The 15,750-nt window shown below is 39.2% G+C and overlaps 1 protein-coding gene across 14 annotated transcripts in view; it reads right to left on the bottom strand.

The window, feature by feature from the left end:
* Nucleotides 1-1,085: 1,085 nt before the first annotated feature.
* Ubr3 (ubiquitin protein ligase E3 component n-recognin 3) overlaps nucleotides 1,086-15,750 on the bottom strand; it is a 157,694-nt gene continuing 143,029 nt past the window's right edge. For 13 of the 14 annotated variants that reach the window (XR_015682848.1, XR_015682852.1, XR_015682849.1 and 10 more), the window contains 6 exons: nucleotides 11,358-11,465; nucleotides 11,132-11,257; nucleotides 6,931-7,110; nucleotides 4,872-5,081; nucleotides 4,333-4,472; nucleotides 1,620-4,054 (listed from right to left, as the gene is read on the bottom strand). Coding sequence is in view for 6 of the 14 variants with exons in the window: in XM_087651696.1 (XP_087507822.1) it covers nucleotides 3,937-4,054; nucleotides 4,333-4,472; nucleotides 4,872-5,081; nucleotides 6,931-7,110; nucleotides 11,132-11,257; nucleotides 11,358-11,465 (882 nt within the window). In the remaining 8 variants the exon portion in view is untranslated. 14 annotated transcript variants of the gene reach the window in all.

The following is a 15,750-nucleotide window of genomic DNA, read 5'->3' as shown; positions in this document are numbered from 1 at the left end:
ACAATGTTACACCTTCTACTAGAGAGTAAAAACAGGACTTTTCATGCCTTGGCCAGCATGGAAATCACAGCATCTACCTGAGTTTCTGACTCATGAAGTATTATTTGTCCACTCCGAGTACTGTTAAGACTCTTGTGATTCTGTCCACACCCTTACGTCCCCAGCACAAGTTCCCTTGCTGAGTGCTGCATTTAGACTGTAAAGGCTCCAGTCTCCCACCACTCACTTTTTTCCCACAGTTCAACCAACTCCCATAAAATAAAACTCTGATCATACTATTCAATCATCTAAAGCCCCAAGAACAATTTGCTACCACTCTAGTAAAAGTATTAAACCATCAGAACAGCTTACAAAACACTTGTATAGTCTACAGTCCAGGTTGCACCGTCCTCTCAAAACCACCTATGCTCAGGGTCAGGATGATTTCTTCTCAGGGCCATTGCTACAGGTATTCTTGCAACTTTGGTCTCTGAAGTAGGTCTGACAGCTGTCTGAAGTTATTCCTCATACCCCCATAATGTCTATTCAGTATTTAGGTGTCATCTCACACATCCCTATTGCCCAGAGCCTGATTCATATGCCCCTAGTCTGATTAGGAGTGGCTCTTTCCTTCTCCTCCTGCCCCCAAATACATACATACATAAATAAATAAATACATACATACACTCTCTCAAGCTTTTATCACACCCTCAATCACATATACACCACACACACACACACACACACACACACACACACACACAATCTTTAGCCTTTATCACACAAACACACAAGCATATTTTTTAAAATCTGCTCTTTAAATCATATGACCTCATTACGTCCTTCAATTCATTCCTGATTGGGAGTTCTATAAAGTGTTGCGAATAATGTCTATTCAGTATTTAGGAGACACCTTACAATCATGCTGCTCATCGCTGTTGAATTAACAAGTACTTACTATAATCAGTCAGTTATAAGGCCTGTTAAAGCACTGGCGTGAACAGGAGGGCAGAGCCACACTTTATTTATCTCCTCTCCGAGCTGTTAACTATCAGGTATATCACAGAAGATTTATCTTGGTGATTTGATTCTCATGGTCTCATAGGTTTTGTTTTTGTTGATACTTTATTTTGTTGTTTTCAAACATGAACTCAAAAAAACAAAAAAACAAACAAAATAAAACAAAACAAAACAAACAAAAAAAAAAACCACACAAAAGGAATTTGAGAATGAGCAGTTACAATCCCAAAGGCAGTATGGAAGGTCTTGGGTTACATCCCCTTCAGTGCTTATGGTCAGCATCTTTTATAACTACCTGGTGAACTACAGGACAGAGGTGCACTGAAGAGAATGGTGAGTTCATGTAAGACCACAGACCACTCAAGACAAATGCCCTTAGGAAGCAGTTTCCAGGCCTAGATGGGAACTCTCAGCAGATAGCAGGCAGGGACCAGGCCAGCATCATGCTTCTGCTCTCAGCACAAACACTTACTCTTAGCAAAAGTGCGATCAAGAGACCACAGAAAACAAGCAGGACCTGGTCCTGCAGGAAGCAAGAGAGCACAGTGAAAGGCAGGTCCTAATTATGCCATCCCTCTCCTGTGTCACATCATTGGAAAAGAAAACATAAACATTCAACATTTTAAGGATCTTGCACAAAGCAAATGACAGTAGGTTTTATTAACATATCTTACAATGTCAATTATTCCTAGTTTTGTAATTTCTGCTTAATTATAAAGGTTGATTTCACTTCTACAGTAATGTACTGTATTTAAATGATCATTCATACAAGATCACACCAGTACATGTTTTTGAATAATATACACACATCACTCTAACTTGGACCTGTTATTTTAAAAGTGGGTTTATAAATGGGACTTATAAAAGTTAGGGGAAATGGAGGCTCTAATTTAGCAGCATGCATGTACGTTTTCAAGTACAATTTCAACCAAGTGCTTTTTTAAAATTTACTGGTGACTAATTCACCAATATCAAAATAAACACTATCAAATATCCAAATTTTAAAGTTAAGGCTAATATTTTCACTTCACATCCATATGCAACACCATAAACATTCCATTTAAATATGTAGTGATCAAAGTCTGAATACATTATACCATGTATATATAGCATCAGAGTTCCAAACTGTAAAATTGCTCAAGTTCATGAGTCCTGTAACAGTATTTACTAGAGATGTAGTTAGCATTTGCTCTTCAACCACACTTACGAATGGTCTGCTATTTATAATGACCAAAGCAAAAAGGTAGCAGGCTGAGCTCGTAGCACAGCGTTTTAAGGAGCAGGTGTAGGAAGGACAGGGATTTACCTGAACAAGTCATTCTTGTCTTAACAAAGTTATCTCACCATTTGGAAATGTATATAAAAATAGCAAGCTATTCCCACATATTTTCTTAAAATGCCTCAGGCAGTCTTCTGACATTCTGAAGACATCTGTGTGTGTCCTTCTCTGTTTCCTGTATTTTAATGCAAAGCCACTGTTTTACGTTAATTTCATATTCTGTAATGCTGTGTCAATTCAAAACATTTTGGAACATGGGTCTGATGTTACTTTGATATTTTCTTATTCAATATTTCTTACTTTCACAAGTAAAAAATGTAATTTTATGTAATAAGCCTTGGAAATCAGACGTACCAGGAATTGCTTGATAGTAAGTACTACGGGTGAAACAATCACCTGGAAAAATCCTGGTTCCAATAAAATATGTTCTTCTCCCTCTTACTCAGAGGATTTTAGCCCACTCATTCCCATTCTGAATTAAACCCCCACACAAGCTGACCTTCACAGCCATGTCTAAAGCAGAAGCATGGCTCTTTGGCAGGGTCAAGACCTCTGAGCCTTTTCTGCCGGAGGAAAGCACACAGAAGCAGCCGTGAACTGTGACCCTGCAGGACTGTAACACAGATGAGCTTCTTCAGTCAGTCAGGGGAGTTCCAGAACTTAAAGTTCATGTGTTGGGACAAATGAGCTTTTCGATCTGATCATATAAATAAAGGCTTGGTTGGTAATAAAAGGTGGGCATGCACAGAATCAAAACTCTGCCATGTATATGTTCTTAACCCTTTGATTTTATTGTAACATCTGCTCGTCACTAACAACTCTAATAATTCATTCAGTTGAAATGGCAAGTTGATTTTGTGTGTGTGCGTGTGTGGTGCTTAAGATGAAACTCGGGTTCTGTACATGTTAGCCAAGTAAGCATTCTGCCACTGAGCTACACCCTCAGCCCACAAATGTTTATTTTTAAGGACCCCCGACCACACATACACCTTGCCCCGCCTTGTGCGCTGCACTACACTGCACTATATTTTACAGCTAGTTCAATTATTTACCCGGGGAAAGCATTTATGAAATTCCTGAGAATGAATTAAGTTTTCAGCAAAGCCTTAAACTTTTAACAGATTCCTCACAATAAGAAAAAAATTTAAAGTTCTACTATTAGACCAAGTTTTACTATACAATATTTCACATAAATCATGTTTTACATTTGTTTCTAATTACATACAGCAAAAATCTCAAATCAACACAAGGATGACAAAGGAAATGATGCATTGTGTTTAGCAGATGCAAATAAAAACACAAAAAGAGCAGTAAAACCTCAAATAAATCACATCCTCTCTGTCAGTGAACAACCGCTAAGGGCATTGCAGGGAAAATCATTTCTGAATGATTTCTGTGGACAAGTTGTGCTTTTTATTAATTGTGCACTTAAAAGTGACCACTGCAGGATGATCTAAGTTACTGTTGCTGAGATCCTTTAGAAGAATATCAGACCATTGATGTGGTTGCCAAGCACCTAACTTTGGGAAGGCTTCATAATGGATGTTTACTTTTTATCTCTCAGCAAAGACATCAATCCCCCAAATTAAATTAAAGCTTATAGTTGATGAAAGTCAATCTCAGTGAAAATGATAATATGTGCGATGCTGAGGTGTGTGTCACAGCCCATTGTAATGTGGACCCCATCTTTTATTGATGTGGTCAAAAGTGTGGGAAACCCACTGCTGCTCGAGAACTCGGTACCGCTCCTCGCAGATGTAGAGAGGCTTGCCCCGCCTGCAACACAAAGGAAACACACAGCATTAAGTCCTAAGGCCCACAGCTTACCCATGCATGCTTCTTTAGCACTCTATGGCAAAGATGACATTATAATCTCATTTTATGTGTCCTGTATTTTGGATAGGAAAAATATCTCAAAGCTAGAAATAACTAATTAAATTAATGATTGCCATACTTTGTAATGTTTTAAGTTATAATTGCAAAACCGGGTGTGGCACACTGGTTTCTACTGCTGAAGCTTCAGGAAAACACTTGACACATCAGGCAGGGCTAACCTGAGGTCCCGGTCCTCTTCTCCATGAGCATCCAGATAGACAGAGCCCCAGAGGCAGAAGCGGTGGCCTCGGATGATGATAATCACTGACGCATTGATTAAAAGGAAAATCCCTGTTCCGGCACCACAATTCTGAGAATGCTAAAAAGAGTAATGTAACAATGTAGTCATTAGTACCATAGAACTGTTTAATGTTAAAATAGAACTTTCTCTCTTTAAACCTGTAACTCCAGCCCCACCAGCTGACTAATACCTTAGGAAGAGTTTAGGGAAGCATAGTGTAGGAAGCAACTAACAGCCCATCAAGCTCCAAGGCTAGTGCCACCCTCAGTGATCAATGAAGACTGCTTCCCAGGGTAGAAAGTGGGCGACAGAAAGAAGAACTGGAACTGTACTTAAGAAGGGTGTTACTTCTTAAACACAGTCTGAGTTTTACCAAACTCTCACTGTGCTATAACTCACAGACCGGCGAGCTCAGAGTTTCACTGTGCCACATTCCCCAAGACCTGCTGCCCGGCCGAGCCTGTGCCACCTGCTTACCAGCACACATTCACAGTAGCTCTGCTGCTTGCAGCACAGGCCTTTCAGGCAGACGAAGGCGCCACACACAAGACAAACAGCTGGGTCTTTAGGAACCTTGGTGCAGACACTGCAGGTTTTTCTGTGGTAGTACTGAAAAATAGTGTTGTAATTCTCGGGCAGCTGTAACAGGTGTGGTAATTTCCATCTTGACTCTTGGATTAGCAAAGCCTAAAACATCCAAAAGTAGTCATCAGCCCTACATAAACAGGATACCAAAATTATATATTCAAATTTTAAAATGATTTTATTTTAGGATGAAAAATTGGCTTTCAAGAATGTGAGTTATTTATTAAAAATATTTCTTTTTCCATTTGACAAAAACAGCCCATTAGCAATTATTATTCTTTATTTCCATATAGATCTCAATTATAGCAGATGTAAAACTTTATAGAATAAGCACACTAAAACACATTTATTATTTTAAGAAAGAAAAAAGTATCCCTGAACATGCATGAAAATAAATCTCTAAACATGCAAAATATCAAACACTTCCCGACACCAGATCCTGACCTGTAATATATATGATTCTTCACCTTCTCCTTAGCACAAGTCAGAGCCATAAGTCATTATTCCTATTTTAATGCTTTACACGAATTCTCCCTCCCTCCTAGAATATGCTATGTTCATATACCTCAGGCTATCAAGATCATTTGTATCCGTAAGTGCTAAAGGCCTGAAACTCTTTGAATAAACTTCCTGTCTAGGTATGGGAACTCCAAGCTAACACTTCCTGCAGGGCAAGTTCTATTTGCTATTTGCAGTTGTAAAAAGGTACTGGTGATGTTTTTCTAGATATTACTCCATTCACACTATAATTCCATGTATTTATTAGCTAACTAATTTCTATGAAACACTTTCTATGAATTGGGGAATTACAAGAAAAATAAGAATTTTTGTTTTGTGAAGTCTTCATTACATTAAAGAAACAAATGTGATAAAAAGAAGCTAAGCTCTGTGACACTTGGGGATTCAGAGCTCATCACACGAGGCTCTGGGCTGACTCCTGTCCATAACTACAGCAATGCTTATAGAGAGGTGCAGCAGCAGAGATGGAGAGGTTGGGCTGAAAAGAAGACTGGCTAGCAGACAATTCCGCTGGAAGAGGCAAGGCCTAAAAAGCAATGAACTGCACAGAAGACAGTGCTGCTGCTAGGGACAGAAGCAGCAGCAGTAGGCAAGCTCACAGACACCTTAATGGCTGCAGTACACTTACACATATTTGTGTCAAATAGAGCAAGGTGGCAGATTCATGGTATAACAACAATGGAAACACAAACAAGATGGTGATGTCTCTTGACCGCCAAGTGGGGACCCAGTCAATTAGACACAGCAAGAACATGTTCCACAAGAACTAGAACATGCAATGATATCATCTGAGATCAGAAGTCACCAAGGCTATGTGTTCCTCTCAAATGACTCTTGCAATAGTTACTTTCTGACTTCTACAATCAGAAAAGTAGTCTGGACTCTCTTCACCTCTGAACAACCTGGGGATGTATCGTCTTACCTTGTCTACTAAAAGGTCAACAGAGGACCCTGTGAAATAAGGTTCCCATTGTATGAAGGCTGTACAGAATCATGGCAAGGCACTAGCCTGCTGCCTGCCTCCACTCTCAGTCATTGGTCACCACAACCCTTTACCAACCAAGCTGGCAGCACAAACCCACATTTAAGTGTTACAGATATAATCTTTTAGTTTTCATATCAAATACATTTAAACAGGAGACAGCTCTACAATTAAGAATATTATTTATTAACTTTAATTTTTTTTATTTTCCAACAATACTATAACGGATGCTTAAATGATTTAATTAAAATCATTAATTAAAACTTAAGCTAAAAGTAACAACTAATACACTTTTTAAGTCAAATATTTCTGCTTTTTTTTTTACTACTTATAACTCAAATATTATTTCAACTTTATCAGTTTAAAACCTGCTGTCACCAATGACCTAAATTTGACTTCTTCCATTGGTCACCTCCCTCGAAGCACATTGTCCCCACTCTTTCTACATACCTTCCCTTGTTCTGCATGCCTCTCTGTAAATGATCTTATCTCAAAACACCACTGAGTTATAATGTCAAATGCTGCAACTGGCCAGTCCAGACACGAGGCACTGATGAATGGGTGATCTGTTTGGTAAAAAGTTGGCAGAAGTCCCAGGCAGCTGGCAAGGACTGAAAATTCCTCTTCTTCCTTTAAGACATGAAACAGAATTCTCAAGATATTTTAACTGTGATACTCACCAATGACTTTGGGCCAGTGGGAAACCAAGGCCGCTGACCACAAGTGAAGGGAGCACAGGTAACAGAAGGAGAGGAGTCTCCTTTTTCCCTTTATCCAAGCATCCTCCAAATACTTATCTCTAAAATGTAACTCCTACATGGTTCAACATCTGCTTCTCTTACACAGCTGTCACATACACACCTGATGAATAGTTTACCGGCATTAGCCACTCTATAAAAGCACTTCAGACGACAGAAGAGCTATTTTGGGTTTCAGAAGCATACAGATTGATCTCTGTGTGGTGGGCAGCCCTGTACTCTAGGAATATCAAAGTTCAAGTTTGTAGAAAGACTCTGAAGGCAGCATGGAGTATAAACAACGAGACCGTGTCTTAGTAACCGAGCGCTGGGTTGAGGGGCCCGGTGCTTGAAGGCTCTGCATCTGGTCTCCAGCCCAAAAGATAAACAGGGCTGTGATGGAGCGCCTGCTAGTGTACACGGAAAACAACAAAGTCATAAAATTCACAGAAAGAGCTAAATGATTTTTTTGGGCTCTCAATACATATGAAACAAAAAAAAAAAACATTTTAAGTGGGCTGGTGGTGGTGGTGGTGGTGGTGGTGGTGGTGGTGGTGGTATTGGTGATGGTGGTATGTGGTGTGCTTTTTTAAAATTTATAGAATGATCGGTCCCAATCTGAAACTCTCTTCACTAACAAAAGAATTAGAGAAATTAGAATGAATAAATTATATTCATTTGTTTGTTTTTCTCCCCCTTTTTGAGATAGGCTCCTATTATGTCACCATGGCTGGCCTGGACTCTCTAAACCACACTGACTTCAACATTTTATTTTCTGAGACAATACCTCATATACCCAGGTTCATCTCACATCTCCTAAATAGCTATGACCTTAAATTTTGGTCTTCTTGCCTCTACCTCCCAAGAACTGGGACTAAACACAAGGTTCTGTGCATGATAGGCAAGAATTCTTCAACTGAGCCACACTACTAGCCCTTTAAGATTTCTTTTAAAAGTGTTTGTTAGTCTTATAAACACAAATATACATCTTTCAGACTCTATTTAATCAAGACTATATTGGAGGCTCATAGATCTCTTTTCCTTGTTTGCTGGATCAATTCCTATTCCACTCAAAAAGAAACCAACCCTTCCATACTTTGAAAATGTTTCAACTCCAGCATAGAATGTGAGTGTGAGTGTGTGTGTGTGTGTGTGTGTGTGTGTGTCCACACTCTTGACAACCAGCAACCACTGATATTCTTTCTACTATCACAGTTTTGACTTTAATTTTTTCATATAAATGGAACCATACTCTACAGACTTTTGTATCTGATATTTTACTTAAAACAATTTTCAGATTCATACATTGTGCATATCAGCTTTCTACATTGTTCCACTTCTGGAGACAGGGTCTCACTATGCAGCCCTGGCTGGCCAAGAACTCACTAGGTAGAGCAGGCTGACCTTGACTTCACAAATATCTGCATGTCTATGTCTTCCAAGTAGTAGGGTTAAAGGTGTGAGTCACTCATCTGGCAAGGGGTAGCCCAGGCTGGCCTGGGATGCATGATCCTCCTGCCACTACCTTTTGGCATATCCCACCAGTATATGCCATTACAACCAGCTACTCTTTTAATAGCTCAGTGTACAATACAGACATACTAAATTTCATTTGTGTATTCCTAGATGTCCGAACCAATCTTCACTAGCATGAATCAGGCTATTTTAAATATTTATTTAGTCTTCATATAGATAGATACCTTCATTTATTTTGTTGTACATCTACAAAAAGAATTGCTGATTGCTGAGCTGTAAATCAAGCACATGGCTAATTCTTAAAAGAAACTAAGAGGTCTTTTCCAAACTGAGCGTCCCGTTGGGTGTCTCTAACGGCAGTTATGACAATCTGACTTTCAAGTCTCCAGCAATACTTGACTTAACGGCGGTAACTGGATGCCATCGCCTGTATTCGCTTGTGCTTTTTTTTTTTTTTTTTTTCCGGAGCTGGGGACCGAACCCAGGGCCTTGCGCTTGCTAGGCAAGCGCTTGCTTGTGCTTTTTGAAGAAGCAATGCACTGAACACTTTTCCTGTTGGCCATTCATATATATTCTTTTCACAAAGTGTCTAATATTTTTGTTCATTCTTTTACATTTTATCACTGAATTTTAAGATTGCTGACGTATGTTGGATGCAGGTCCTTTGTCACTATATTGCAACCACACCTGCTTAGACCCACTGGCACACTCTAACTCTAGGATAGCTTTATATCGTCTGTGGTGATCAATTACTACCTAACTTCATTTTTATTTATACTTAGTTATATCTATTTATCTTGAGACAGAGTCTATGTATCCTTGACTGGTCTGGAATTCACTTTGTAGAACAACCTGACCAAGAACTCAGAGATCTGCCTGTCCCCTGCCCCTGATAGCTTAAACTGATGGCAGGCACCACCACACCTGGCTTATATTCATTTTTAATTAATTATTTGCAAAGTGTAGAAATAAAATTAATCTTAATACATATTTTTATGTACTGAAACTTTGTTAAACTTGTTCATTGCTTAAGTATATTTTTTCAATTACTTGTGAGGCTGGAGAGGGGGTTTAGCAGTAGAGTACTGGCTTTACCCTCTTTCTGACTCTTTCAAACTATGCCTAATTGTACATGTTTATCTCGGTCTACATACACATCTGTTGCTCTAGAATTCACTGATAGTGACACAAATGCCATGCCAACTTTCAATGGCCAAATCCAGAGCATCTGCCTCCAGGGACCTTCCAAGTTAGAGGGGAGCTACCTGCTAATAAAACAAATGGAAGTGAAGTATAGGGAGCAAGCACAGAAACAACCCAGTGAGTAGCCTGCTGTGCATACAAAGCTCAACAAATAAAGGGAAAGGCTGACTTTCCTTGGGCAATCTTCATGTTTAAAAATGTTCTGCATATCAGAAAACAAGCTATCTATAAAATTAAGATTTTTTTTTAAAAAGCCAAAGAACTCAAAAAAAGAAAGAAAGAAAGAAAGAAAGAAAGAAAGAAAGAAAGAAAGAAAGGGAAAAAAAGGAGGGAAAGAAGAAGAAAGAAGTATTTTATGGTTAAATGTTTTAAATTTGACGACATCATGTAACTCTAAACAGATGCTAATGGTAACAAATACATAGGTAACCTTGGGGAATTTGATAAAAGCCAAACTATCTAACTACTTAACATCACATTCAATTACTCAAGACAGAAGAACAGAAATGCTATTTTAGTCTGATATAAGTCTAAAGGCCATAAATATGGTGAGTTCTGATTTCTATATCAAATTCCTTGAGCTGGCAGCTCAAGTCAGGACCAAGTTAACACGTACATTGGGCTCACTTACCTTTAGTCTCCTGCCCTATTCCTCTCTTGCCTGTTCTTTTGACCCCCAGCTCTATAGACTAGATTAAACCTGCAGTAATTCAGTAATGTGGTCTAACGGTTACTCTTCTGAGCAATGCACCTTTTTTTTTTTTTTTTTTGCAGATATTACATTTTTTTTTAACTTGAGTATTTCTTTTTTTTTTTTTATTATTATTAACTTGAGTATTTCTTATATACATTTCGAGTGTTATTCCCTTTCCCGGTTTCCGGGCAAACATCCCCCTCCCCCCTCCCCAATGCACCTTTTAAACGAGTATTAAAAGCACGAAATGCCAGGGATAAAGTATTTTCAGAATGAACATCATTCTTACTCAAGCATTTGGCCTGGATCTAACGAACCTAATCTAAAACTGCTCAACCATCCCAAATTAGCAATGTTATCAGAAAAAAAAAAAAGTGGTTGCTAGTAACATAAGAGAGTTAGTATTTGGGATTATCTAGTGTTTTGGGGTAAACTGGCTTATCTTCATAACACGCTCTGCATATTAAGAGACAAAAGTGGTCTACTATGCACAAGTACAATCTGGAAATCAGCCTACTGTAACAACAAGGCCACATTATACCTGGCAACTGGGTAAATCTTCCCCAAAGAGGTGGTGCTGAAGAAGGCTGCTGATCCTGAGGAAAGGTAAGCAGAAATCCTGTATGTATCTTTCCATGGACTCAGGAGACCAAGCAATAGGACTGACCTAAAGTAAAAAAGAAAAATGGAGGAATTCGTGCTGCAACAGATGCAGCTTTTCAAACGTTCACTCTTCGAGGCAATAAGATCCAAGTTAACAGACATACCATGGTACACTCCTGAGCGCCTTCTTCACAATATAACTTCCCTTTAGACAGCTCACTTATGACAAAGCCCAACAATACTTCGTAAGACTTCTCTGCATCACATGTATCCTGGGAAAAATTAAAATATTAGTTTTACATGGGGTACTGAGAAATTACAAAAGGAAATTCCCTGGAAATAATACCCTTATGTAGTAAAACTGTAATTGAATTATATCTCAAACACATGAATTTCATTACCTCTAAATCCAGGTTAACTTTGGAATCAGAATAAAACTGAGTAGGTGGTTAAAATTATTCTAGTTATATCTTTAAAAGACAGAATGTAGTATATATATATTTATTTGTAGACTACATATTATATTACCATATACTTTTATGTATAATTGTACACACACACCTTCTACTGCTGAGAACTTATCCTAAGGAGTTGCCTGACCTAGGGAGCATTGACTCAAAAATACTTCACAGGCAACAAATACAACAAATTTGAACCACATGAAAAATGTTTGCAATCTGAATTATAATAATTATATATAAATCAGAAAAAATATTTTTCTATGATGTCATTGTACTCATTAACTATACTTTTAAAATATAAAGAATAATTGAATAAATACCAGGTTTGTCCTGAACTCTTACTGTTATGTTTATTAATTAAATTTTAAATTATTTTGCATTCATAAATGCATACACTACGTACTGTCTCCTCTCATCAACCACCTTCTTACCATCTCTGTCAAGTGTTTCCCTCCAGCAACCAAATCCAGAGCTTAGGCATGCTAGACAAGCGCTCCACCACTGAGCCCCATCTGCGGCACCATCCTAACACTGACAGCATCCCTCGCTGGACCACAGATCCGTTACTTGATGATGCTTGTTCTTTTACCCTCAGTGTTTCATCCATGTTGCTCTATTCTTTCCCCGGCAGACTTCCAACTCCAAAATGTCTGCTATGCTTTCTAGTTTTCACAAATTCTTCTTCATAACGGAACTCTAGCAACAACTGTCTTCTAGCTAATGAATGGAATTTATCTTGATAATTTTGGAGCTTCTGGCTTTGGAAACTGACTGAACATGCTTTTTTACTTTTTTTAAATAATCCTTTATTTAGGGGTTGGGGATTTAGCTCAGTGGTAGAGCGCTTGACTAGCAACCGCAAGGCCCTGGGTTCGGTCCCCGGCTCCGGGAAAAAAAAAAAAAAGGAGAGAGAGAGAGGGCCACCTGGGCATTTAAAAAAAAAAAATCCTTTATTTAAAATTTTTTCTTCTGCTTTCTATTATGCCCAGTCATGTATATTGTGTTCTAATTCTAAACTACAAAAATACTTCTAATTCACAACTGCTCTTTTTAGTGTGAATTGCCTTATTCTTGCCCAATTAACAGAATAAATATTTCCTAAATATGACCACTATACATTTCACATAATTTACACAAATCAATACCTTGATAACTATCAGAATAGTAAAATGTTATTAAAATCTGTTTGAATCAAATCACTTCATGGATTGGCTACATGTGAGTCAATAAGATGAGAACACCAGCCAGCTTCCAAAGTGTAGTCTACTCTTTAGAATTAAGTATTTCTAGAATATTACAAAAGGAAAGTTTTAAAGAGTAACATTATGCTCAGATCACTGAAATAAGTTACTAGTGAGAATAAAGTTTTTGATTTTTTTTTTCTTTTTGGCTTTTTGGTTTTTCAAGTCAGAGTTTCTCTGTGTAGTCCTGGCTATCCTGGAACTCACTTTGTTGACCTTGTAGATCTTGAACTCAAGAGATCCTCTGCCTCTACCTCCCAAGTGGTGGGATTAAATGTGTGCAGCACCACCACTCATCCTGACAATAAGTTTTAAACCTATTATCAAATGCATATCAAATACACTGTCACATTCAGAAAGCTGTGCATCACGATAGAAAGCTGGCTTGACGTAATAATTACGGTTTACATTGTCAACTCTTTCTTACTAAAGCAGTGCTGGAACTTTTGAGGATTTCACACAAGTACTGTACTTACATAATTCCACTCCCTCCTCCTTATCTATTTTTCCTTGTACCCCTTACTTGTTCTCAAATTTATAACCTCTTCTTTAACTATTAGTGGTGTGTGTGTGTGTGTGTGTGTGTATGTGTGTGTGTGTGTGCGTGCGTGCGTGTGTGCGAGAGAGAGAGGGGGGGAGAGAGAGAGAGAGAGAGAGAGAGAGAGAGAGAGAGAGAGAGAGAGAGAGAGAGAATAGAGAATGAATAATTTCTGGGTCCACTTAGTCTTGCTCCTATGTGTATGTATTTATGCTGTACACTTGAGATTAGATGACCTGTCAGAGGGCTTGTCCCTGGAGAAGACTGTTCTTTCCTTCTCAACAGCCACTAACAGACTCTAACTCTTCATCTTAGGAGGAGGCTGTGGGAGACTCCTCACCCCCACATTGGCATGTCAACTGGATGTCACTGTGCAGGTCTTATTTAGGTGACCAACCATATTGTTGCAGTTTTCTACATGCAGCTTCCCTATCATCTACAGACAATGACAATCTTCCTGTAGACGTGCTGACCCTCAGGCTCTAACCATCTTCCCAGTGCCTTTTCTGGGAGTGGTGTGGGATGAGAAACTTTATTTTATGTATACACAGATACAGGCAATTTTTGGCTAATACAGAGTGGACTCATGAAGCTTAGGATAAAACTAATGAGAGCATAGACTCTGAAATCAAGAACTGACAAACTAGGGAAGAGGTAGCAAAAGCCAATGGATAAACAAAGAATGGCATCAGAATCCACAGGCACAGGACAGAAGGGACGCTCAGTGGTTATGGGCTCTTGCTACTCTGAACTCAGTTCCCAGCATACACAGAGGGTATCTCACAACCGCCAGTAACTCTAGCTCTAGGGAATCTGGCATGTTCTTCTGTCCTCTTTAGTTACCCATATGCATAAGTGTACACACACACACACACACGCACACACACACACACACACACACACACACACACACACACTTTTGAAAAACATTCAGTGATGCACAAGGTCTATCAGCGTAGGTTCAAAGCTTTTGTCTAAGCACTGCTTTGTGAACTTTGGGACGGGGGTCATGTCCTTAGAGCATATTTCAGATACTATGATCCTACTTTAAACAAACAACAACAAGTATTTTGAAGTGTTTGTTTTGAGACCGTCCCATGTACTCCAGGGAGCCCCAGGCTCCTTATATGAAGCAGGCTCCAACCCAGTTTGAGCTTACAATCCCTCTGCCTCTGCCTTCCTTTGCTAGGAATGCTAGCAAATCCCTAAGAAGTCATACAGTCTGGATCTGCAGTTTACCTTTAAGAAGGCTGAGGCTCAGACAGTTTTCCATTCTTTGTCTAAAGATGTAACATCTGTCTTCAAAGGCAGACTGGCACACTAACTAACTTCAGTTTGATAGGCGATTGGCTGATACCCCACCTCAAGGCACAATGCACTCTGATATGCTGTGTTAAATTTCTGGGCATATGATTGTGATTTGGGAGTGAACTGGCAGAACAGTGAAGGACAGTCAGCACATTTCATGCACTTACAGGTGGATTTAGCTCTTTTGGACCAAGAGATACAATTTGAAATCGTGCATTTTAAAAATAACTTCTCTTCTATTAAATTTGATAAAGGCCAAATTTAGAGATACTTTCTGTATCTAAAACAGTGTATAACTGCAGTATCCTGCTTAGTTTTATCTCAACTTGACAAAAGCTAAAGTCAAAGAACTGAAGGAGCTGAAGGGGTTTGCAACCCCATAGGAACAACAATGCCAACCAACCAGAGCTCCCATGGACTAAATCACCATGCAAGAGTACACATGGACTGACCATGGCTCCGGCTGCATATGTAGCAGAGGATGGCCTTGTTGGGCACCAGTGGGAGGAGAAGCCCTTGGTCCTGCCAAGGCTGGATCCCACAATATAGGGGGATGTCAGGGCGGGGAGGCGGAAGGGGTGGATGGATGGGTGGATAACACCTTTATAGAAGCAGAGCGAGGGGAGATGGGGGCTTATGGATGATAACCAGGAAAGGGGATAACATTTGAAATGTAAATAAAAAATATCCAAAAAAAAACAAAGAACAAAAAAACAAAAAAACAAAAAACTAGAGTCATCTTAGAAGAGGAAACCTCAGTTGAGGAGATACCTGCCTAAAACTGCACTGTAGGCAAGTCTGTGGGGCATTTCCTAAAACTGCACTGTAGGCAAGTCTGTGGGGCATTTCCTTGGTTTTTAATGGGGGAGGGTCCAGTTCATTGAGGGTGGGGCACCTTTGGTTGTTGGTCCTGGGTTCTATTTAAAAAAAAAAAAAAAAAGCTGGGCAAAGCTCTGAGGACAAACAGTAAGCAGCACTCTCCAAGGCCTCTGCATCAGCTCCTGCCTCC

The sequence above is a fragment of the Rattus norvegicus genome, chromosome 3 (genome assembly GCF_021556685.1).
Source record: "Rattus norvegicus strain SHRSP/BbbUtx chromosome 3, alternate assembly SHRSP_T2T, whole genome shotgun sequence".
NCBI lineage: Eukaryota > Metazoa > Chordata > Mammalia > Rodentia > Muridae > Rattus > Rattus norvegicus.
Note: the sequence above shows the minus strand (reverse complement) of the source record. Positions and strands in the feature narration are given on the sequence as shown.